Source organism: Ischnura elegans, chromosome 2 (genome assembly GCF_921293095.1).
Source record: "Ischnura elegans chromosome 2, ioIscEleg1.1, whole genome shotgun sequence".
Lineage (NCBI taxonomy): Eukaryota > Metazoa > Arthropoda > Insecta > Odonata > Coenagrionidae > Ischnura > Ischnura elegans.
Window position 1 is genome coordinate 107,833,670 of NC_060247.1, and position 26,157 is coordinate 107,859,826.

General features: G+C 38.7%; 1 protein-coding gene across 1 annotated transcript in view; it reads left to right on the plus strand.

Annotated features, from left to right (window-relative positions):
* Positions 1-289: 289 nt before the first annotated feature.
* LOC124154319 (scavenger receptor class B member 1) overlaps positions 290-26,157 on the plus strand; it is a 213,080-nt gene continuing 187,212 nt past the window's right edge. The window contains exon 1 of the mRNA XM_046527981.1: positions 290-882. Coding sequence (XP_046383937.1) covers positions 861-882 — 22 coding nt within the window. The 5' untranslated portion in view covers positions 290-860. The remainder of the gene's footprint in view (positions 883-26,157) is intronic.

Sequence of the window (26,157 nt, forward strand, 5' to 3'; positions counted from 1 at the left end):
GCTTAGCTTTCAAAGATCGCTGTAGTCGAGCTCATCAGTCAATGCTTTCAAAACATTTCGCGACCCTATAGACCGGTTTCGGCACCGCATGGACACCGACTCCTCCTCCAACCTCCCCTCTCCCCAGTTGGACGTCACCTTTACTTCCCCTCCCGCCCTCCCCTATTCCACTATGCCCTCTTCTCCCTCTTCTCTATTTTCTTCCCCTACGTACGAAGCAATCCACCCCATCCCGCCCCCTCCCTTAAGTCTGCCTCCCCTCTCGGAAGGCCCTCCGACGCTGCTTCACTCGTCCCTCAACCTCGGCTAGTACTCCTTCGGCCTCCGACCGCTCACGGTTTCCAAGACAACCGAGCAGATCAACAACACCTGTCGGCCGGCAGCCCTCCTGCCGTCCACTCGGGAACGGAAACAATAACATCATCCTCTCTCTCTAAGCGGATTAAGAAGGAAAATAAAACCTGAAGTGAATCAGTGCCTAAACTTCGTGAACTGTTGGGATTTCCCGCGAGTACGGAAGCAAGAGAAGCGAGAATTAATGACATTTTAGCGTAAATCATTCGATCGGAAGATTTAGTTTCTCTTCCTGCCGTTGCGGCGCTGTCGTCCTCTTTCCGCGAGTTGCACCACAGGAGACGGGAGGTTTCAAGTCGGCACGCTCAAACCCTGTAATCCATCCCAGTCCGAAGCGGCCTACTGACCTGGCCCAACGCGCCGACAGTTCCCAGAGTTGCAAACGAAGCGAGGATTCCCCTACGACCGGCGGGGACCCAGGATATTGGAAAGAGTGCCGGAAAGGAAGGTGTGAGTGCGGAAGCAAGTCAAGCCTACCCCGGAGTGACGAGTGAACGTCAGCAAACATGAGGCAGAATAAGAAGTGTGGTGAGTGCATGTGCCGGAGGCCGTATTTTTCGTTTAATTCTACCTCCTTCGACCTCACCATTTAACATGTTAAAGGAAAACCATTTTATTTGTGCTTGCTTCTGGTCCTGGATTAGGGACGTATTAAGCCACGAAAGGCGGTTGCTATTCAAGTTGCGCCCTCCTCTCCTGGTGACTTTTTTCCTGTAGTTCAGCAATCAGTCGCTAAATCGAGAGAGCGAAGAATGTAGCCATTCACGTAACGATCGTGATTAAAATCTATTGCTTGCTGTAGCTAACCTAACGCCATGGGCATTATTTTCGGTTATTTCGTCGCGAAAGGCCTTTTTACAAAGGACATTTTAATTGCGCATCAATTTCTTTTTATGGCATGGAATTGCGTGAATGCACGAACGAAATTAGAACAGGGGCTATTTTGTCACCTCTCGTCCACGTATTCTCGCATTGTGTCCTAGCAATTCACCGCTTCACACGACGTAATTTTGACTGCGCCTTTGTACACACGTCAGATTGTGCAAGTACGCACCCCGTTCAGAACGGACTTAACAGTTGGTAACATTAACTAGACCTAAGAAGATAATCCAACAATCCCAGCTAATTATCTCCAAGAACTTGAGTAAGCAATCATTTTATATTTAAAAAATAACGTTCTCCTCTCCTTGATCCTATTTATGCGTCTAAATTACTCCATTCGCACTGTGAGTTATTCCTAAGTTTGGTTTGCACGGGCGAGAGTGGAAAAGACAGTTGTATGCTTCACACTCTAGGGAGGGTTAGTGCAGCGTGTATTTATTTTTCTATGGGGAATTGAAAAGTCTTGATCCAAGTTTGACCTCGGGACACTTAGTTTTGTAGCCAACCCTTTCCCCACTACTCCCCAATTGGATGATTAGGAATAGTCAACAATATGAGAAAATCTTCACTTATTATATTCCGTACTGTACGATAGTCAACAAGGGCTAATGAGAAAGGCTGAATTATCAGCAGTCAAGCCATTGCAATTGAAAGATTGTTATAATCTTACGCCTGGAAAACTTTATTACCCCTCACCAAGGTCCGTATTTTAAACTTGTAGCTTGCAACTCCTATCACAGTGAAATCTTCCTCAAGAAAATCGTAAATCCGACCATTTGTCTGATCTCCATAGCAGTTATTGCCAGCAAACAGGTGAATCGGTCGATCCCGTGAGTGAGTTTCTTGAACACTTGTTGATACGTTTATGAGAATGGTCTTCATTCAACTGGCCTCTCGTTTCACAACCGCACCGGTCTATTGTCTGGATGTTTGTGACACAACTGGAGGCTAACACAAAGTGTGAACACCTGACATGAAGGGCAGGTGACGTCTGTCTGACCGTATTAGCATGTAACCGCGTTTGGCTTCGACTTTTTTTTAATTTTTCCCAAAATTTAAAATAGGTGCTATCTATGCCGTCGAATTCATGTGTATGGGGCGGTAGTCGATGGTCTCTAGAAGCGTGTATCGAATACTCCGACACCGATACGGCACTAGGTTGCCATGTTGCTTATTAAGACAGATAGGGGGTATCACGAGTAATAGACATTATAGTGCTGTGGCAATAGACGACACCAAGGAGACACAATTTACATTTTAGCCTTCGTCGAAAAATTGCTTGACTAACCAAAGCTCCACTAAGCCAAAATCACGTTGAAGCATGTTATTATGGTAATTGAAAGTAGTAAATTGCTTTTATTTAACATGGACAATTGAATGTATACGACATTTTCTTTTTTCTATACCTTAAAATTATATTTTTTCGTTTGTTCTTATATAACCAATCTCTGGAGTAATTGAAGTCATTCTCCACCAGAGTTAAAATAGAGTTAGACTAAATATCGCATTTAATCATACTTACCTAGTCGATACGTTGTAGTTAGATAGTTTTTATCCCGAGAAATCTCAAAGTGAACTACGTTACGAAGTTAAAACATTCGTGCATCTTCCGAAACAACGGTCGATTTCGGCAGTTATTTATGCCGTGGCGGGAAATTGAAAACATATTTTCCATTCCTGATTCTGGCGTTGCCTTTCCGTATTTGTCACAGCCTTTAAATTTCCATAAATGAAGGGGGTATCAGCGAGAGTGGAGTAAAATGTTTCGTCGATGGCAGTTCGCGTCAATTAATTACTTCCCACGGTCTAATTTATTTACGTCTTTCAGTTACTCATGGAACTTTCCTCGCTGAATGACGCACATATTTTATGTAATTTTCTTTCACTCCGTAGTATGAAATTATCAAGTTTTCCCATTCAACAGTTCGTGGTTTAATTTTACGTAAAACGACCAAGGTTTTTGCCTGAGCTCATATTACTGTCTCAAATTAGAAATAAATTCATTAGATTTCAAAATTTTAGTCTTTATACATATATTATAATATGGCGTCGATAATTTAAAATAATTTTACAAGGTTTCTAAACGAATCGGAAAGTTTAGGGGTGATAGATTAGGTTGCTCAAAATTGGAAATGAATGAACGGCACTACAAGGTTCTCATTTAAATCAAATATATATTTGAAAAATTCATGGAAAAACTTGATAAAGTGTTTAGTTGAGATGAAATACATATTGTCGTCAATAGCCGTCAAATTCATGAATTAGGTGGTTAGTAATGCCGTGGGGGATAATTAAAATCATATTTTCCAATACGAACTCTGGCATTGCTTTTCCACGATTGTCGAAGTCTCACAATTTCCTGAAATCGAGGAAACGACAGGTCATTTGCTGGAATAGCTAGTCATTAATGGAGAGAAAAACTGCCTCTCTCCGAGCACCGAGAGGGAAGGAAACTTCCGCGATTGCTATGTAAAAAAACACCAGAATTTATCTTTCTGTCTTAGTCACGTCAAAAAAATGTCCCCATCGTAGTTACAGCGTCTGGAGGCAAATGATGGTGCCTTGTTATGTAATGGTAATGTGTAACAAGGTAGTATTTATGCGCAAGCAGCTGCACGGGCCACGATATTCCATATGAATATGGAAACAGTACGAGAATCACGTTTTTTGCGATAATTTTCCGCCATGTGTTGAATTATTTAACTTCATTGAGCGGAAATATAGTTGACTTGATTCCAATTATATCTAATATGTAGTTGAGAGCTATTTTTTTCCCTCGATGTCTTTTTATGATATGAGTAAGAGGTACACCCCTATGATTTAAAATTTTCCAATATATTCAATCATAACTGTTTTCGTTCTTGTTTCCATTAATTCTTGCCACGGATTGATGTTGGTGGTAACTATTAACTTATGACTTGGGCTATAATATAACGTGGATTGAAATCCGTCATGGATTTTTCTATACGGCAACACCAGTAAATGGGAAATATTATAAGTAAAGTACTGAATTCTGACTTCGTCTTATTTGCAATGGGGTATTGATAGAGCGCTTAAAAAGTTTTATCAATCAACGATTTGTTGTGATTTATCGTTAATTAGCTGAATCAGAATATAGAGCTACATCAAATTGATCTTAGAATCGTGGAAAAGCAATGGTGATCATCAATTAACGTTGTTGAGATCGAATTGAATTATTTATACTTCGCCTGGTTCAGATGATTCGTTCAGCTCTTGATATCGGCTTTGTAAACATTGAAACTGGTTGGGTACAAAATATTTATTCATAAACTATTTTCGAGGTAAATAAGCAGTCACAAGTGAATCCTTTGTGAAGATGATTTATTCTCGACGGAATAAAAGTGCATGCCTTGAAAGTTTCACCTTTCCTGTACTTGAGGAAGAGATAGAAAGACAAACTATGAGCAAAATGGATTGTTTTGCGGGACAAAAGAAAATTTCTGCTCACCAGAGCTTCACTCGCTAGATTTCCCCGCATTCCTAGTGATGGGGTAAAGCCGCTCGTTCGGAGCTATTTACAACTATTTTCCATCGGAAACGCTGGATAAAGGCGTGCTTTCCATTCAGAGTGAAGTGGACCGAGAGCCAATCTGAATTTGAAACGGTATATTTTCTCAATGTATATGATAATCTTATTTCATCACTTGCGAGGTAAACTTACAGTAGTAAAAATGCAAATGATATTAAGGGAATTGATACGTCGCAATGGTAGGCAAAATCAAACATAATTGGTTTTGGTTAATTTTCTTTTGGAAAATTTAGTAGAGTTGATGAGTAGATAAAATTTCATCGTATCACATGTAAAAGACACAACTAACTTCTTGACTAATTTCTTCTTACTATGACTAATTTCTTCTAAAATTAATCTTCATTGGCCAAATTGTTACCAACTCCTTCAACTTATAAGTATGGCAATTAGAAATCAGGATACAAATTCCCCCAACCTCCAATCTGTTCTTCTTCATCCTCGAATCCACTTTGTTTTTAGACTTAAACTGACTGTGTAAGTTCAAGGAATCGTGTATAATTTAGCCTTTTGCTTTTGATGTTTATTTCACCGGTCGTATGTGTAATTGTGGATACCTGTTAATAATTACCTATGGTATAAGGAAGAGCTTGAAGCAATCAGACATGAAACAGGGTTGCCGAGGTCGCAAAACCATTGTTTGGGTTCGAGTTACCATGTTGACCCACATTGTTCAATTTTTGTCAGCGTATTTTGAAATTTCTCCTTAAGCACTCCTAATTATGATTTTACGTTAAGCTGTTGAATAGGAGTCTCCAATCGTCAGACAGTAAACAAATTAGTATGCCCATTTTTTTATTCGTCGGTATTCATCAGATTTTTTAATAGTTCCTCTGAAGCTCAACCTTGAACAATGATGAAGGTTACTGAATCCAATTTCACAGAATGACGTCAAACTTTTACCGTGATTACGAATTATTTCTAGATCATGCTTTCTAATATTTCCTTCGCAAACTTCCTTGAAACAGTTGATCTCGAGTGTAATCGATTCGTGTTCATGTTTACAGATGTCATTGTGATGAATTTCTAATCCTTAAATCAAGCCAAACTCGTTAGGTGTCCATATCAGAATGGCGAAAACTTAAAACGTTTATAACTTCGCAAGAAATGCGTCGTTACGTAAGATAACTCGTGAAAGCAACATGAAAATGCCTGACGATATAAATAAGTTTCTGTTCATGAATTCTGTGGTATATTTCACTAGCTCGTGTGATTTAACACGTGATAATTTGATAAATAATTTCATGGTATTGTATCAATTAAGAAATTTGTGAAAATTGCTTATGTCTGAGAGGAAAGAAAACCAACAGAGTGATAATTCCGTGATCCAGGTTGAACTCAGGTTGACGCACCAAGTTAGTGATAATCAATCAGTTGAAAGTACATTTATCAAATATTTTTCAAGGCTCCGTGTATTGTAATTGGCTTACATCGAATGATTATTTAGCATTTCTTCTGCAAAGTACATACTTTGATTTCTTTCTCTATGCTGCACTCAAATATCTTCAAGTTTACATTGTCACAATATTTGCAATTCTCATTGGGGATCGTGAAAGAAGCCCCTCATAGTCCATGGAAAGAAAAATATTATTACAAGAGTGGTTAATGTAAATTAGGATACCTCATCCATTTTCAGCGGTATGTCATATCTTTGTTTTGGTAAGGAAAGAAACAAGCATTGCCAATCTGCCTGTTCCACAGCCAGGATGACTCTGCTGCGCTCCCGGTAATTGCATTGTCGCCTATCGTTGCGGCGCTGTTGCCTATCGTATGATGCATCTTATGCTGGTTGCCATAGTTTTAAAAAAGAAAAACCACTGCGTTGGGGAGACAGGAATTAATTATGGTTTTCCACTGTTTGTCTCCCGTTTTGTGGACAAGCTATTTTTGGCCCTTTGTGCAAATTTTTTGTCCGCAACTTCACATAATTTCAAGCTACAGTTCTGGGACCAAGTTTAAAATTTGCGTGAAGATATTCTGCGACGAACGTACCAAACCTCCTGCCGGTAGCACTTGGTACGACTGAGATAGACCCTAAAGTGTGACTGAGCGAAATGCACGCAGACTGATACGCTACAAAATTAATTTATGTAGGTTAAATAGAATTATGGGGGGTACATCGTCCATTTTCAACTTTATGTCATATACTTTTATTTCCTAAGGAAAGAGAAACCGCAAACGCGATGCATTACACGCAGATACGCGCGACGTCCGAAGCCGCGATCTGCTAATGTAATGAACCCTTGACCCACTAAAGAAGCGCTGCAACGGCTCTTCTACCTTTAAGGCAAACTCCCGCCGTCTGTGTGGCCGCATCATGTGAGAAACCCACCCAATGATCCGGATTGAAGGGAAATAAGAAGAAATGCGAGCAGCAGGCAACGGCTCCGATCGAGGAGACTCATTTCTTTTCGTTACGAGAATCAAACCTGTTTACAGCAGACTGAAGGGCAATGAGCCGAACAAAGTTTCGGGTGTTATGATTCGGAGAATGTGATTTACGATTTCTCTATCCGCTTCAAATTATTGTCTGGCTGGTTAATCGAATTTTAAAGTCCTGGAAATTAATTGACACATCTAAAATTAGATGATTATTGTCTTAAATAATCAGTTCACAAACACTGCAATAGCCTATTATCCAGTTGGAATGTGGTGTCATCCATGAATGTATTCAAATACAGTTACAAAAGTTGCCACTTGCGGAGCTGACGACATGGTGATCCGAATTTCTTGGGTAGGTCTAACTATAATCACGCTTGTTAACCTAATTTTTTTATTATAAATAATAATCTATCACATTTTAATCAGATATTAATAAAGTTATGACAATAAAGTAAAGACAATAAAAGTTATGAATGTTTGAAATTAATATCACTTAGATAGTTACTTCCTCGTGAGTATAAATACTATTACATATATTCAGAATAAAGGGATAGCTTTCAACATCGTCGAGCTGCGGACAATGTTGAAAACCGATTAGTAAACGCCGTGATTGGCAACATGAATCAGGCTTCTTTGAGAGAGAGATATGGCAGTGAGGGCTCCCCTTTGCAGTTTCCTTGGATCAAGCCATCGGTGAGGCGTTTGGATAGAACTGATTCTTGGGTGTTGAACGAAGAGTCTCGGGTTCAGATTCAGGGTGAATCCTTCAAACACATCTGAAGAGGATTGAAGTTGGATAAATTAAAGGAATTTACCCTCTACCCTCCAAGAAACAAACATTTTTCAGCTGAATGCAGGCGGATGTGCCGTGAACCTTTTCGGTTCTGTGTTTCGGAGAGTGGATTGTGTGGACCACGAATATTACAAAAGAGGATCCTCAAGTCTGTCTATAAATGTGTTGTCATCGACCGCGCATTTTAATGAGATTACAAAAGTCGTCACTCGCGTCGCTGACGGACAAATGGATCTGAGTTTCACGGGGAAATATGGTGTAATTGGAGTGTTAACCGACATTTATATTCATGATGAAGTGATGTATCACATTCATAACTTTTCAATACTATCCTAGCAATGGCAAACATTATACTGCGAAATATTGGATAAAAGTGGATCGCATCACCGCACCGCGGACATTTTTGAAAGCCGATTAAAATGCGACCGAAGTGGCAACAGAATTCAGCCTTGCGTGGGGTGGAATAGGGCCTCCTCTATGCAGTCCCCTTGGTATGGACTCTCAATAGCTTTGTTTTAAACTTTTGGTTGTTCATTTGCCTTTATTTTCTATTGAACTGCACTCTAGTTAAATTTAAACTTCTGTTTTTGTTTCAAGCGCGGAGTAAAATATGTCCATAGGGCGTTGTGCCTTTATTTATGGGGTTGTTAGCTAAGGGCTAAGGTCAATCCTGGTGCCCATTAAATTTTGATGTAAAAAAAATAAATTTTTTGTAAAAACATTTGTTGATACATACGGGTTAGATCGTAACCAAGCATTAAAAACTACTCTTAAATAAAAAATAATTTAAAGTTTGCTTTTGCCTAGTGCAAATTATCCCCATTACTAAAATAAATAGATATTATCTTTCGGCTAAGTTGTTCAGACAAAAAAATTTCTGCACCGTTCCTCTCAATGAGATGAATGTAATAAAAGCTGTAGGAGAAGGAAAAACTAAAAAATTTCGGTTATTTTATATTTATTTATTGTTGTAATGCTGTTTTTGGTTGATTAAAAATCTCACGTGAAAATTGTGATCTCTAGTTTTCTCGATTAGCTGGGGTGTAGGGTATTTGGTATCAATCCTGTTGGTTGAAACTTGAAGCTCGCATTTACTCGTTGTGTTCAAATACTTCTCACCCATAATTAAAACTAAAAAGTCGAGCTAATTCGTTTCCAAGCTTGAAAAGAGAAGGTTTTAGACTGAAATTGTCGACCTATGCAGGACAAAAAATCAAGGCCAATATTCGAATTGACCCACTTATGTCACCCAAGAGTTCAAGACTTTAATAAGCTTAGATTATCCGGTTATAAACTAGAAATAATGGGATTTATTTATAAATCTACAAGCGTTTTATATGCAGATTGAGACTTGAGCTCACAGAAGTCATTTTATAGGGCCAACTTCAAGGTGGATTAGTTGTTCGGTGCCAAGGTCAGGTTGTATTATGGCATAGAGCTTCTATCGCTAAGGTCTTAACGCCAATGTCGCCGTGAAATTAGGTCTATAAATTCGTAGTCCGTAAAATAACAGGTGAAATTGGAACTAAAAACAAAATATATCTACTCCGCCGCTCACCTATAATTCGTATTTTCAGTTGTATTAGCTAATGTACTGAAGGTCACAGTTTTTTATGGTCCAAAATTATTGTGACACTTAAATTGAATTTGAACATCATTAATGGTACCTATGTCATAAAGTTATTTTTAATAAGGTAACAGGGTGCCGTATATCAATGACCTTCTCGCGTGTGATAGTGACTCAATTACTCATTCATGGTCCAATGCTATTAGATAATTCAACCGTATACGCCCGTCAACACTACTAGAAATAATGAAACATTACACTAATTTTTTTTGCGTTTTATCGCGCCTTATTTTAAGACTCTGAAACTTTGCATTTTATTGTTCTTCGCCGGAACTCGCTGTTTCATTCGAAATTGAATATCGAAGGTTTTATAATTATCTCCTGGTATTACTGATTTGGGTTTTACGGAATACCGCTATAGCTGTCGAATTTAATGGTGGAAAAGGCTTTTTCGAAAGTGATTTCCTTGTATTTCCTTGATTTTGACTAGGAAATATTTCAACATTTATATCCATTTTTAGTTCGACTTTAATATGCATGAATACTGTGATATCGTCGCTATCTCCTCTGTCGTGGCTAATCCTATAACTACGGACTATTGTATACCTTGGAATGAGGTCTCTGACCATCGTATTTATTCTGCTCTGACAGAATTTATCGAGGAAAGAATAAATGCCACACTTTTACCACTTCAGCGCAAAATGGAACATCAAGTTAAATTTTGGAGAGATTTTCTTCAAGAGATAACGGGAATGTTGGTCCCAGCAATGAAATTCCGTGACCTGAGGCAGCACGAATTTGATGCGAACGCTAACGCATTGCGAAAATTCCGCTAGAATGATGTTTTGCGCAATCCTTCAGTTTTCAAAGAAGGTTAGTTAGTGGTAACCGATTTCATTGAGCAAACATTATTATTAAGTACTAAAAGATATAATAATTACAGCAATATTGCTAACAAAAATTGTACCAAAATCGTAGTAACTATGCTTCACAATATGCATAACATTTTCGTGTTACCACAATTGTGTAAACCCAAATCTTTTAACTAAACTGTGATATTTCGTTATTCTTATAAGTTCACTACCTCTACTTATAAACCACGTGGTGGCCGACTACGAGATTTCATGCCGCTGTACGGTGAGCCCATTCGCTTTCTGTCTGGTACCTCCATGTTTAATCTCGGGAATGAATGAGGAAGTTGTGGCTAGAAACTTGGGTCCATAAACAGAAAAAAAAGGCAACAGATTTACTCTATCGAATATAATGGGACGTTTGGCTCGCTGGCCACCACTGACAAAGTCTTGAGACTGGAAGAAATGGGAAATCGGAAGATGTCAGCGGATGGTCGTTTAAGGTTAAGAGGCCGAAGTTTTCTGAGGATAGGCGTCGACCTTCCTGCCATCGGCGAGCGATAAGTGATCACTCACTGATTAGGCAATCGTCAGTAATGGAACTGTAAACACAAGGGCCTCTAGGCTTGTTAGCGTGACCAAGCCGTTTCTTAGCGACAATCACTGTGCTAACTGTCGTGTAGCGCAATCACATCGGAAAACGAAATATTTAGTTTTACATTTCGATGTAATATCTGACTGATATTTCCTTATGGTGTCCGTAATTGGGCTTTCCGACCATCAAGTAGTTGACCTACGTCTTTCCTCCTGAAAGGTATTCAGTTCCAAGCTATATCCACCCCAGCCCCGCCATCTCAACCTTTACGATTGATATCCTCACTGTCATAAGTGTGTATAAATATAAGATGCATGTAAGATCAGTCACCTGACGATTTAACCACGTTACGAAACCCGGGTCGTGCCCAAATTAAAATAATAGTGAACCGTACAAAGTTTTATTTCTTTATTTCCAATCTTCACAGTTATTGAGTCGTCCGATACTATGATGCAATCTAGTGTTCTATTACGAATGAGTCAATGATGGAGTAAGTTTCTATCGCAGCCGTAATCAACTGTACTTCCTGAGCGAGAGTGAGCTAAAGTCACACTTCATAAATCATATCATTCACATTCACATGGTCACATTTCGTCTTGATTTCTATAATTACCCTTTTTATTAGGTATTTGAAACCTTTAAAGTTTTCGGGTAAATACAGAGCTGACCCTTGTCAATAATCTCTTGCGTCTCTCTCAATGTGAAAACATACCTGAACTTAGGTAAAATTTTCATTCTTCATTCACACGTGTTTATCGTTGATTCAGTGTCTTGGAGTATAGGTGTTGAAGAATTTCAAATGCAAAATTTCAAATTAAATGTTTCAGTTTATTCATTCATCTTCATCGGAGCTTTTTTGCGATGCATTGGATTTTTTTTACACACTGACATCTAGAAACTGAAGTTACATTAATGGAGAGGTCAAGAGAAAGGAAAAAAAAATACAATTCAAGTGATTATGGACATAAACATTGATGTTTTTCGGTCCTAGCGTAAGTATTAACAAAGCAAATTAGTCGGCAAATAAAGGAAAATACGGCAATTCGTGCGGGAGTGACTTCTCTGTTTAATCTCGCGGTAAGCATGATCCACCAGGTAAGAAAGATTGTAAAAGAATATTTTCGCTGAACTTAGCTTGATTGATTCATTTATTTATTCATAGTAATGTAATCATGAGATTAGAATGATATATCTCTTCCTTAAGCTAGTTCCTTTAATACCAAAGTCTTTATCTTACTTGAGTCCTTTATCTGCCCCAAGTACTTATCTCATGGTCTTCCTCAATGAACTTCTTCAATTTTTCCCTCTATCATAGTGTGATAATGACATTCATATGATGCCGCTGTGCTTGACCCTATGATGAAGTAAAAGTGTGGCATGTACGATACGTAGTTTTTTTCCAGTCCCATATTCTGTTTTTCGGAGCGTGATATTCCCATCAACGAGTCGAGAGCTGTCACAATACTTGGTCATCAATAGTAGTGGACGTGCTCTCTTGCAGTTTTCATTCGGTCGGATGGGTTCGTAATCGCTTAACCCAAATCGATCTATTCCATCGTTTCCAGGGCTTACTGACTTCTTTTCTCCGACTCGCGGATCTTTGCCATCCTTCTAAAGAGTATCTATACACTGTAATGGGGGTTTATCGTGAAAATATTTACAGCATCGTGCTTCGTAAACAACATGTATTGTTTGCTACATACTTGCCATGCTAGAATACAAATAATGAAAAGAAAACTGAAACCTTATATGCTTGATGTAAACTTCAAATAATGGCATAGCGGAGGCTTGATTCATACTTCAAATATGATTTCTGTGATAAGGAATAAATAAATTACTTAAATAAAATCTGAAAAGTTTTGAAAATATATATTCGCACTCCTACGAAAAACATCCTCGATGATTTTGCATCTATACTATGGCTCAAGATTGTCTCTCCCGGGAGGTCTACGTGCACCTCTTACCTTATTTTTATTAACAGAAAGAAATTCACAGTGGTAGTTATCACATGATAAGCAACTAGTTAAAACTTTGTCTTTTGTTCCATGTATTAGCCTTAACTGATAGTATACAACAATCGTCATTAAAATTTTTCAGTTGAATTTTTAATTGCATTCCTTAACGCTTTAGAGATGTTAAAGGAATGGCAGAAGTAAAGAAAGAGGTATATGCATGGCAACTGGAGGAAATTAAATTTTTTAAACTAGTCATGTTCAATACATTTGGTATGAATGCTTGTGACTTCACTATGGGTGGACTTCCTAAATATTATCTATATTAAATGTCTGCTAGTTTTATTAATATAATTTTTTGTTTGTTTTGTATATCATTCTACAATTTGCCGAATCATATGTATAAGTATATGTATGGAACCCTCTTATAAGACATGTGCCTTAGAAGGATCGTGTACGCTAATTGCAATAAATAGATATAGCCCTGAAGATGATTTAAGAAAATAAATCGAAACGTTGGCTGCTAACATTTGTATAAATGACCTATACTCCAGGAAATGCCATATTATATATTAAATAAGGTCAAGAAAAGGAAAAAAATAATAAATAGATATAGTTATCATGAAAAACAATTGTGTGAAAAGCTCTACCCATTGCTCCATGCAACCTTAGGCTTTCGGTTGGGATTCTTCAGACGCCGTGCTGTCTCTTACAAATCGGTCCATTTACCCTCTCGGTCTTCTCAGCAACCGTTTCTTCTCAAGGATTAGCTCGGCGCCAATCAAAACTTCTCCCGCCTCGCTGCCAAAAATCCGTCTTCTCTCGCCGCATGCTGATCTATTCTCGGTACTCCATCAATGCCGAGCGCTTCGATTCAGTCAGTTGTTCCTTTGCTCGGGGAAGAGAAGAAAATTCGTGAACATAGAGATAGGACGATTGTCGAGCCATTAAGACTTTGAGGTCTCACCTTTGGCAGCGATCCAAGCAGCTAGCTAACGGTCAGTACGGTACTCAAAGGAATGATGCAGGACACATTTGGTAAATTACGTTTCAAATGCTGTTTTCCGTGAAAGAAGGAATACTTGAGGTGAAGAAGATTGCATGATTCACCCAAAGTTGTTCGAGAGGATGCATCACTCCCGCTTAGTCAGTCATTTTTGTAGGCGAACTACTTGTTCACAAATAAGCAATCATAATGAGATTTTTGCGGAATATTGTATTAAGAAGTATTGCGACTTCATCACTATTTATAGATCTCTAATTGTCTCTTTACGAATTAATAGCATTATTGGGGCGATCTCATACGCTCTAAAATTAATATATTTGCTTATTTAATTTAAAATGAGAGTCAGTCGTAGGCCAAAGTTACTAGGAGTATTTAAAATTCTGGGCATGGCCTGAAATTCAGACTTTTGCTCGATACCCGCGAGGAGTTTCTAAAAAAATGTTGATACCCTCATTTTTAGGAATTAAAAATATTCTCGTCAGAAGAGATAGTGATTTCCACGCTGTACGGGGATCAAAATTTTCGCCGTTTTACCAGATTTTAAGGAAAAGCTTATCTTTTGACTGACCATTCCTTTATTTATAAAAAAACTAAGGACAAGATACATGGAAGCAAATCAAACGTTCCTAGTGGGTGCTACTCAAGAAATACATATACTGACACTAAAAATGTGCATATTTGTAATCTAAATAATAAAAACATAAATTTCATCTGGAATTTTTACTTAATCCATCACATCGCTGATATATACAAAAATGGTATCGCACACCACAATGATTGATTTTAATATGCTCTGGTATAATTATTATGGGTACTTATTGGACACGTTTTACGCAATTAAGAATATGAATGACAAAAGAGCTGACGTATATTTCAACAATCTCGTTTTCATGCCCCCATGCCTTCTGTTTATTTTAAATGTCTTACATTTTAGTGCATAAAAATGCTACATTATATGGTAAAAACATATTTGACTTGAAATAAATCAGGAATGTACTTAAATCAAGACAATGACCGTCAAGAAGTAAATTTTAGGAGTGATTTCGCTGTTTATATTTTGTGTAACAAGCACAATCTTAACTCATTGGGAAGAACTAACGGCACAAGTAAGGTACAAATTATTGCAGTTCCTTCTTTCTTCTTTTGCAGCTTGCTGTCAATACTTTGGCAGTGGCTCACAATATGGCATATTTGTAATCGCGTATTGTAGCGCTGTCAAACGGGCCGATGAGCGATGCCACATTTATGGGAAGTTCGCTCGCCCGGCCTCGGAAATCCGCTAGCCAATGCGACCGCTCACCTCACAAAAGCTCCTTGGAGCCTTATTTTCCCTCAGGACCCTCTTACCTAATCGCGAGTGTATCGTGTCCATCTCGGCTTCAAAATTTATCGCTCCCTTTCATCATTCAAGTCGACTTCCGAAAAGTATCTTCCGCGTAACCAGGAAGCAACGGAAGATTTTTTCCACGCTCGATGGATATTGGAGGCTAGGAATAATGGGGGCTAACTTCATTAATTGGATGATATAATCAATAAAAAATAGATGATTTTTAAAAGTATGCTACCGATTGGGAATTGTATAGATAAGTGGCGAAAGAAATGAAATTTCAAACGAAAATCAGTGAATCTCGGAAAATAATCATAAGTAGATATTAAAGCGAAGTGTTTGCTGGGAGAGAAATTGGAGCGAAATGTTTTGGAAACTGCTCAGTCCGTCTTGAACTGTAGCAAAGATGCACCATATTACGAGTAATGGAGCAAAAAGTTTTTGGCTAGCATGCAAGGTTCCATTATTTTCAAACTTGAGGCATTAATTTAACTGCTGAAAATAAATTGTGCATTATCAATCCACCTACCCATTCTCATCGTGTACGAAATGAAATAATGTAAATATTTTAGGATACTACACCTTTGGTGGGAAAATATGTTGCAAACGCAAATCTTCAAAGATAATTCTTTTCCTTTGTCTATAATTTTAATTTCTTTGTGGCTTATTGCACAAATTACTCAACTACTTAGACCCATTTCGAGGAGCTAGTTTATAATAACCCCCCGTCAATGATTTTATATTATACTTTCTTTGTTAAGAATATTTCCCATTATATAGAACTTAACTACATTTGATTAGATTTCTTATGAGGTTCGTTTCCAATCCTGGGTAATTCGCATCAGGTAACCAAATATTTATCCCTTAGAATCCCAGAATTTGATTCAAAATTTTATGTTGGTCTACATCAACTTCAAACTCAATATTCCGGAACTATTCAACTTTAAATTTTAAGGCGTTACTTATCTTGATGAAAAATAAGGAAAATGCGCTCTTTGTTTGAAAAATTATCTCCTGGTATTACATATTACTTTAGTTCTAGTAGAGAGGATGAAGGCTGAAACAAGTTCTCAGGAAGTGAGGTGCGAAGCATGGGAAACTCTCACATTCGAGGCATGCAAGGAGAGATGTTTTGGATGTACTACCTGAAATTTCCCACGTAGCCGTGGAATCCGGAAAAAAGTGAACTGGGATCCGAATTTAGACTGTGATTCAACGAGCTTTCGCCAAATGGGAAACTAGGCTTTTCGTATTACGACTACCGCAAAAAAACGAGGATTCAGACCGTGTATGTATAGATTCAACCACGTATTCGGTGCCCTATCCTATTATCCTCATCACTGATAATAAAACTTTATGTGCAAAGTTTCACCATTAATTATCCCAGTTCTTTCCTATTAATAATTAAAATACGTATATTAAAATTATATTAAAACAGAATTTCTAATCTCTGCATTGTGCATAAAATCTGTATGGTATGTGCATGATTTTGTGAGTGAAAATTATTCTCCAAAATCTGAGTTCTTGAGATTCCATTTCTCTCGTTATTGATATGGATTCGTGGCATTTTATTGGGAATTACCTTTGTTATCTTTTTAGCAACCACTCAGTTTTTTTTCATTTTCGCCTGCTTATTCTGTACATCGATTTTCCTTTGCCTTCCTTCTGCCAACCCGAAGTTTGAAACCTCGATTTAGAACAATGCTGTATCAAACTCGTGATTTACTATTGAAATATTAATAATGCCGAAAATGCAATCCAAGCACGAAACACTCATTTTGGGTTTTATTGATTGGAATTGTCATTTCAGCATATTTTTCAAAATTTCATCATCACTTTAGCCTTTCTCGTAGCATTTCAAAGATACGTTCACTAAAACCGAGCCACTCACAACCGAAAGAGATTAACCTAGTTGCTCCATCACTTGTACCTACTCCAACATTTTTGGCGTGCGGCGTGGTAACCTCTGTATTACCAACCTGACCAATTGGCGATTGCGACTTCTCTTGGTCAACCTTAATCCAATATATATCACGGTTCGTCTTTGTAATACCCAACCACTGCTATCCTCGTAATGAGGTCTCAGCTGATCGAAATTGCGTGACGTGTTTCATAGCAGAAATGCTTTTCATTTGCGACACTCGTGACTCTCACAACACGGAATGGCGTCGGGGGAAGACGATGGGATTCTTGCGGAGTTCGCGAATTTCCGACACTTCGAAGGGGAGGGAGTGTTACGAGTAAGCAAGCGCATGGGCAGACGGTGAGTGGATGGATGGCAAAAGGTGTTAGGTTTTGAGTGCGGGTTGAGTGTTGAGATAGACTTCGTCTGCGATTGTGGCGGGACTGTGGGATGAATAGGAGCTAGCTTAAGTTTCACCTTCCGGGAAAGTCCACCTCGGATGTGCGGTCAAAAACTAACACCCATTCACTCCTTCCGTATACTTAGTAACAAAATACCAGTGGGGGATACAGAGAAGGGCAATACCCCCCCGTGGGGAATCCAATTTAGACAAGATAAAATTGTAATTTTGTTCAGTTGTTCATTATAAAAACGTAATGATGTATAGAAATTTACGATGAGGTAAAATTGCTAAAAATATATATTAATGTTTGTTTTAAAACCTAGTTCTTGGGAAAATTAGTATTGAGACAACCGATTAGTGTTGATACAAGCCACGAAATTCTGAACATTTTCGTAAGCTCCCGGACCCCTCATACAGCTGGGAGGTTACCCCCAATGTCCCCAATCTAGCCACCCCCTTGTTCCTATCCTGGATCTACTACTGCAAAATCTGTTTTTACATATTGCGTGTTTAAGAGATTGAAAAGTTAGGCCAGCTTGCACGCGGATAATTAACGTTTCTTCTATAGCTTATTTTAAGGTTACTATTCACAGCGCAATGAAACTCAAGCTCTCGGTTGCTCTCACCTTCTCACACTGAAAATCATTACTCTGTTATCTTTATGCCACGCTTGCTGGTAGTTCAATAGCTTAGGACTTGTATTCATAACTTCGTCACTACCATAGAAACACCCCAATTCTATTTTTAATCCCTCAATGCTGAATTATTTTGTATAAGTAAAGGAGTTTAGAATTTTAATGGAATGTAGGTGGACAGTGGCTAATCCAAGACATGGTCAAGGGGGTGGGGCTCGATGGGAGTGCTGCAGGGTAACCTCCCCAACATGTTTGAGATTTTCGAGGCTTGCAACAACACTTTCAGATTGTCTTGGGGCTCTCCTCTCCTATATATATTCGACAGTTGATCAGCATTACCATTTTATTGAGTATAAATTGGATACGTCGAAACCCCCCCAGCCCCTCTCTGGATCCGCCGCTGTTGGTGAGTAAGAAATGCTAACAGGAACATTGTAATAGTGTCGTTTCTAGAGTGTTGTACGATTTTTATTTACTGTTATCTACGTACGTTACTTTCTAACGTTCCTCCTCGTTATCCACAGCAGCATTCAGGCCGTTTACCCTCTCCAAGTTGGTAATGCAGTTTATATGCGAACCCTGAGCCGCCTTCTTTCAAATACAAACAGTCCACCTCCAACTCTCCCTCCCGCTACTTCAAGCAATTTCTCTTCGTGTGACGCAACAGTGCGGTTCACCCGTAGCCACTCGTCTACCGTGGATTATTGACTCCTCCGCAACAGTTCCTGCACCTGTTTTTTTTATTCGTTTTACTATCGCTATCTCGTGCACAGCCAGACCGCAGTGCGCCAAGATTAAGTGAAAGGGTCCGGCGAGGAGGAGACTAAAAAAAATGAACGAGCCGCTGTCTGTGAATGGAACGATTCCAGTGTTGTGAGTTAGGTATGGTGAATGCACACACGTATGAGGATAACTTTTAAAAAAATTCTTTAGCATTTGCTCTTAAGTCAGTTAAGTTCTTGAACCATTACAAAGCGGCAAAACGTTTTTTTTTCTCAATTTCCCCCGAAAACCTCACAGTGAGTCTTTTATATCGGGGATTTCAAGATATAACAACAGATGATCACACACATTCGTGCTCTGGACAGAGGCAACCTATCCAAGCGGGGTTCGAACCCGTGACCGTTGGTAAGGTAAGCGAGGACTTATTCCCGCCGCCCCCGAGATTGGAAAATTTAATAAGCTAATTTTAATAAGTTATGAGCATTATTTTCTGATTGGCGGGTTACCATGATAGCACTTGGTTTCATATTGTATATTTTAATTTTAAATTTAATTGCTATTAACTATAGAGCTCACGAATAATAAGTGATAGCATTTTGACGAATCATCCCTCAAGCTATAAAATAATTCTGCTCGAAATATCAGTTTTTGCAAAGGCAACGAGAGGCTCAATCACACTTTATTTCAATTGTATCTCTTTCTTGGAAAGGAACGTGATTTTGACAAAAGAATGAGGATAGATAAAAATTATTTATCTGTTCTCACATTTGAAAGAGAAAATGTTTGATTTGATTTTCTCAATTAAAAGTTTTTGCCTCAACTCGGGAGTTGGGAACTAAACTGACCTTCAAAGAACAAAGGCTGAAAGATTTTCAGATATCATCGCAACATTAAGATATGAAAGATTCGATCGCTCCACACGTATAGCAAGTTCCATTAAAGGGTTGCCAAACATGTCCTGGAATGTCTGTTTTGCATCGTCTTGGCAGTCTAAATTTTCCACGGTGCGAAATTTCGCCACACTATGCGCTGAGTGCACTAATAGCCACGCTACTCCTCTGCAAGCTCTGTGTCCACAGTAGAAACGTGAATCGCAGCGCTGATCACAGAAGACAAATAATTTATAATGAAAATTAGCTCTTTTTCATCCCTAATCGTACATCCTTTTCCTGTGGCTTAGATTATAGTGAAATGAGAAGCAAAATCCTTGCCGCTCATTAAAAACCGACAATTCGATTCTTTTGTCTGATTTTTACTGTATCTCCACGTACTAGTACATCGTAATCGATCGCAGAAAAAATTCTCGGGTTTTCCACCGGTTGATGTCGTCCATGTCACCCGACGTTTCGATCCGCGACTTGCTGATCATCCTCAGGGGATCTTCGATCTTATGCATAATAGGAACCTACTTCCTCTAGCATTTCCTTGGTATTAAATAGTTTGTACTGTTTTCTATTTTCAGAGAATAGATTTATTTTTCCATTGCGCATGTATAAGTAATCTGGATCAGAAAGAGAAAGACGATATTCGGAAAAGACGTAGGTAATGCACGCATCGCACGAACGTCTAAAAATATCTAAAAGCTAAGGAAGGGCTGCGTTAATGTTTTTCGGAAAATCTCCTGAGGATGATCAGTAAGTCGCTGCTCGAAACGTCGGGAGACATGGACGACATCAACCGGTGGAAAACCGGAGAAACTTTTCTGCACCTGATACGCCGGGAAAACCTATTATTATACATCGTAATCGATCGTTTGGTGGAAAAGTTGCTGAATATTCAATATCTATTCGTCAATGTGCTGTAGTCGATACTTAGTGTGTGAATTGAAATGCCCCATTGGCATCGATAACGGACAAATTGATCTATAATTTGAAAGAATCGATCAGCTGAGTATAAAATGAGCTTAATATGTTACTCAGATTCATAGATTAAAAAAAACCAGTTTGCGGGTTAGTGTGAAGTATCTATGTCCTGGCAGAGTCAAATTAATGGTCATTAGTCGACCCTTTGTCTCTGTCCAAACGCAAGCTTTCAATCCAGGTGCCGCGAGCTTATTGGTTATCGCATTAGACGGCTGGAATGGCAGCCAAATTAATTGCATAAATGTGTGCGCAGATGCGCTAGCTCTTGAATGTCGTTATGTTGTTTAGTCTGATGCTAGGATGACTTCGTGAAAGTTGACTGTTTATTTTCTGGTTATTTTCTTCCTAATAGTTTTATCATGATGATTACACAAAAGCGCTAAACGAATAGAGATTGAAACAAAATTGTGCGTAGTAAATGCTGCACTTTAACTTTGTTTCTCGTTAGAGATGTATGTTTCTTCAAATAACGTTTCCTCCATGATATAATTTCTCTTTAATGAAAGATAAAAGCCCCAAAGGTTCTCCTGAATCCCACTCTATAAATTCATCCTTGAAGTTAGAATTTAAACAATCTTAGTGATGGGTTTCACTGTCACTTTTGCTTGCAACCATTCTCATAAATTTTCTGCCGGGGATCGGAATATTGCGATGAGAGCAGAGTAAGCTTACGTCGTTCACTGCTCCTAAAATCCGATTAAGCACACCAAGCATGGTAATATTTGGCATTTGCGGAAACGCATGGAATAGCAATTGTAAACATTAGCCATCCAAGTGGACCTCTGACTCGGAAGCTGACCCTGTTTTCACCATCAACGAAGTCAAGGATTTCATCCCAGCTTTTTTCCCCGGGAAAATTTAGATTTCCATTTGTATAACCTTGGGCCTTTTATTCTCAAGGCCTGTTCGATCGTTCGTTGAATGTTTTCGTCCTCCTCAAAACTGAGATTTACATGAAAACCATCGTGCGTGGCAGGTAATTACTGCTCTGTGAATACACGCTTTTACACCCAATGTTCCCCATATCGCATTGTTACGCTCAATTAGTGCTCCGACGCGCAACTTCGCCCAAATTACGACACGCTAGTGGCAACAACGTGTATACTAGTCGTTATGCACTGGGTATTTTATTTCGCAGTCGTAGTCATGAGAAGATTTTTCGTGTATTATTTCACTTTCATGGCTCCGTTTGAACTCATTATGAAGACAAAAACCTACGGAAACTGTATCCTTGTATGAATCCAAGGGGGGATTTCATTTACAACCAAGACATTTAACTTTAGCCAAATCTTTCAATTTTTATATTTCGCGAATTATTATTGCAACCACGGAGGGAAACTATATGTTCAGTCTTGGGGTTTAACTTGCTTAAAGTTGCCCGTAAAGTAAGAAAAATTATCACTAGTACTACCCGTTTCGGACGGTTATGGCTGTAAAATAAACTTTCTTGGAGCGGATTTCGCGATTTTGCACTTTTAGTTGCTGTGAGGGATAAACTGTTTTAAGAATTTCATCAGCTGCCTGTAAAGCTATCTGGAACACATTCTTAATCTCAGCACATTAAATATTACACTGTACGTTGACCCATTTTAATCAAGCTAAGATTAGATGTCACTGAATAAAAAACGATCCTTAAGGAAAAAACGGAAGACAAAAATTGACAGTTGTCAGAAAAGGCTACAGGCGAGTCTCTCGAATGTAATACTTCATCTCAGCTTTTTACCTGTGACATGTGTGGTATTGTACTCCAGGAATGTTAGTTTTTGATGAGCCATGAGAGACAAGTGTAGGGTGAGGATTCAATACTGAGTCAGATTCTGGAATATGACTCAGTATTGAGTTCTGGAACCTGAGCATTTTTTTGAATCTTATAATCGTGAAATGTTATATTGTTATGTCACAATAAACTGGGAAGAGTTTTCGAGGAAGGCACGGAATTTCTAAATCGCGACGAGCCCGTCGGCCTAGATACGCACCAGCCATCCTGATTACCCTCATAAACTTCTCGTTTTTCGCCATCTTTGACTCCCGTTCATTTTTCGTGTTCCGTGTTCCGTCTACATTTACATAATACTCTGCGAGCCACCCCTAGGGCGTTTGGCGGAGGGATATCTATCACCAGCATGAGGTATGCAAGAGGATTCCCACATGCCCACTACTCGATCATAAAAATGTTACGCATACTTAAAATTATACTACCACTTTTATACAAAGGCAAAACTAGTCAACTACTCATGAAGAATATTGGCCTGAAAATTGGCCTGGAGTAAAAACACGCAAAAAAGTTAGAAATACTAGGAAAACACTAGAAATACTTGTTGGTTTTAAACGTTGGTTTGCTGCCTTAGGATCAATCGAGCTCATGCCACATTAGAAGATATTATCACGGTCCCATGGACTTGTTCGCGGTTTTCGGTTCGGTTTACCAGCGCACACTTGTAATGTAGAGGTGAAGTGAGAGATTTTTGAAAACTCTCTTTCCGCGGACTGTCAGTAGGATACTAGGGCAAGAGCGTAGCGGTACCCGCTCTGCGGCGGAGGCGTCGATGCCGGTCTAGTAGCCGGTGTGCAACGCCGCAAGCCAACGGTGCCATCCGGAGATAGCATCTCGAGCGGCGAAGTGGGGGAGGGGGAGTGAGTTCCCAGAGGCCGACGCTCAGCCGTTGGAGAAGTGCTCGTCAACTTCTGGACTGGGGCGAATGTCTTTCGATCGGGTGAAATTCGATACGATACCTCGATCGATTTATCAAAGCTCGCTCCATGACTTACTCCACATTTGATAATATAAAATTGTATCTCTACAGGAGAATGATAAACAAAAATATTGAACTGGCCACTAATTTTATTTTAACAGCTTACAACCCGTGTTTCGATTGCTACGCAATCATCACCAGCTACTCAGGTACTGCAGTGGCGTAACTAGGAATATGCTTTGGGGTAGGGGGGGTAAAGGGGGCGACCCCCCCCCCCCCAGGCAACGGGGATCCTGGAAAATATTTGAAAAATTACATGGCGGGAAATACATTTTTCGTCACTTATCCACTTAAAATTTGGGTTTCATTAAAAGGTTATGTTAAAGTTGTACTGATGTCAAAACTAGACAGTTTTAAATAATTGCTTTATTTCTCTGAGAGTTTGAGGGGGGCGGGTATCTATCCCCTCATAGTACCTGTTGATGACTGTTGATGATTGAATTGTGTATCAATCGAAAAACGTATCGTTAGCAGTTAAAATAAAATTGGTGGGCAGCATGATACCTATTTAAAATAGTGTCTTTGTTTCTCATTCGATATGTTGTTCCACGATATCTCTCCGCAAAAAGTCAACTTTATTACTACAGGAAGCCCCAATACTCTCCACTCCCGGACGGAGCTCGTAAATAGTTAACTTGAGCTTAATTTTTAACAATGAACGAATCGATTAAATTCGCCGCGTGGCGTATCTCTTGCGTGCTAATACGTAATATTCTGGCGACTGGAGCGCTACTATTATACGGCGAAAGGCGGGAAACAATGGAGTCGCGGTAGTGGAGAATTCCGTGTACAATATTTGCGGTTAATAAGTTGAGTCCATACTCATATTGAGTCGCCAAGGTCCTAAAAGTCATCTACCGTATGTGTTCTGAAGAGTTGAGAAGTAGGAAACGAAGAGTTCTCTCACTACCCTTCCTTCAAGGCGTTAATAACCTCAGTTGTCCAAATGGGTGGAAGAAGGGAACAGACACTGTGGTTATAAATAAAAATTAGTCATAAGTCAAACTTGTCCGAAGATTGAATGACCATTCAGCTTGGAAATGGTAACGGGAGGTGTTGATAGGTAATTCGTGAGTAATGTTTCTGAAAAAACCTCATTTTCTGCAATAGCTGCGAATCTCAACCAGATTTACTGCAATCCCTAATTACGGCTGTAGCCATCATATTTAAAAATCCGTGAGTTATCCCCTCAAATTTTCATAGTAGAATTTTATTTAATGTGAGAACTACACTGCGTCAATGATTTTTTGATGTTTAAGTCTAAATATTGTAATTTTTTAAAACACATACTTTTTCTTGGAAACGCAAACTTGATTCATTATCTACATTCTCACGATCTCTTTTTCTTCTTACAATCTTTATGTCCACTCCAGGAAAATGAGAGGTTAAATTAAAATGTTTGTTGCCAGCCAGTTGATAGCATTTAAAGTATCTCAATATATCGGCGTACTGATTCATTAATATGTGGAATGACACTCAGTTTTTTTGAGCTTAAGGAACATAAATTGATTGATAACTTGAGTAATTTGATCGAAGGTCGATGTGTGATAGCTGAGTCATCGTGAGTGAATTCCTTACTCATGCAGAAAGTTTTAGTGCATGCTTATGCAGTAAATGGTATGCAGAATCAGCCCTTAATTAATACCTTGTCCTCGTCCTTTTTGTATTATGTACTCCTATCCCTTACTTTCCTTACCTATGAATTTAATTTTTTAATAAATAACCATTAATTAATAACTATCAATAAATTAAGGTTGGATACACACGGTATAAGAAACAATTAAAGATAAAAAGACTCACAAAACTAAATAAAGCTTCGGTGGCACCTAACACCTTCCTCAGAGTTAGGACAATGAATCTGTGCCTTTGTCCTAACTATGAGGCAGGTGGGAAGGCCTTAGAAATGCATTTTGCGGTTCGTTGTTGTGAATGTGCTTCTTACAAGGAGTATGTTGAAATGAAGCACAGCGACGCACTATACTAAGTGCTTATAGAAGCCTATGGGTGGTTAATAGTTACGACGATGCGTTATTACTAATGAAAAAGTCACCGGGCTTCAAGTAACTGATTCTCTACCTGGTTAACGTTGACAGCAAAGAAGGGCTTCTGTCTGCTATAATAATACAATGATTAATTTTCCTTAACACAATAAAACAATGGTTATTTACACACTCTTAAAGTTTTAAGTTGTTGAATAGAATACCTACTGCCATTTTCCGGCCATGTTACTCAGAATGACTTTGTTATCGCCTCACTATTATTCTCTCATTTCCGGTGACCTTAACGCTAACGTTCCGAAGCTAACGCTAGATTATTTTCCTTTCATCTATTCTTCGAGATGTACTTAATAATCTTTTTTTTTTCAAGTCGTCGGCCTCTTCGTATTTCATGCTCATCGTTCCATTTTGTGATCAAATATAATTATTGATTTTATGAACAATAATGTTTTGCCTCCACAGACACTCTTATGCTTGTGCATTATTTTTATGTCCTTTTAATCCTTTTAAAACCTTATGTTTGAAACAATGATGAGTCACATCAGGCACCATATCTTGTGGTCATTGAGTTTTATTGTGGGAACATTGTTCTGTAAAATAATTGTTTAACAGTATTTCTTGACTA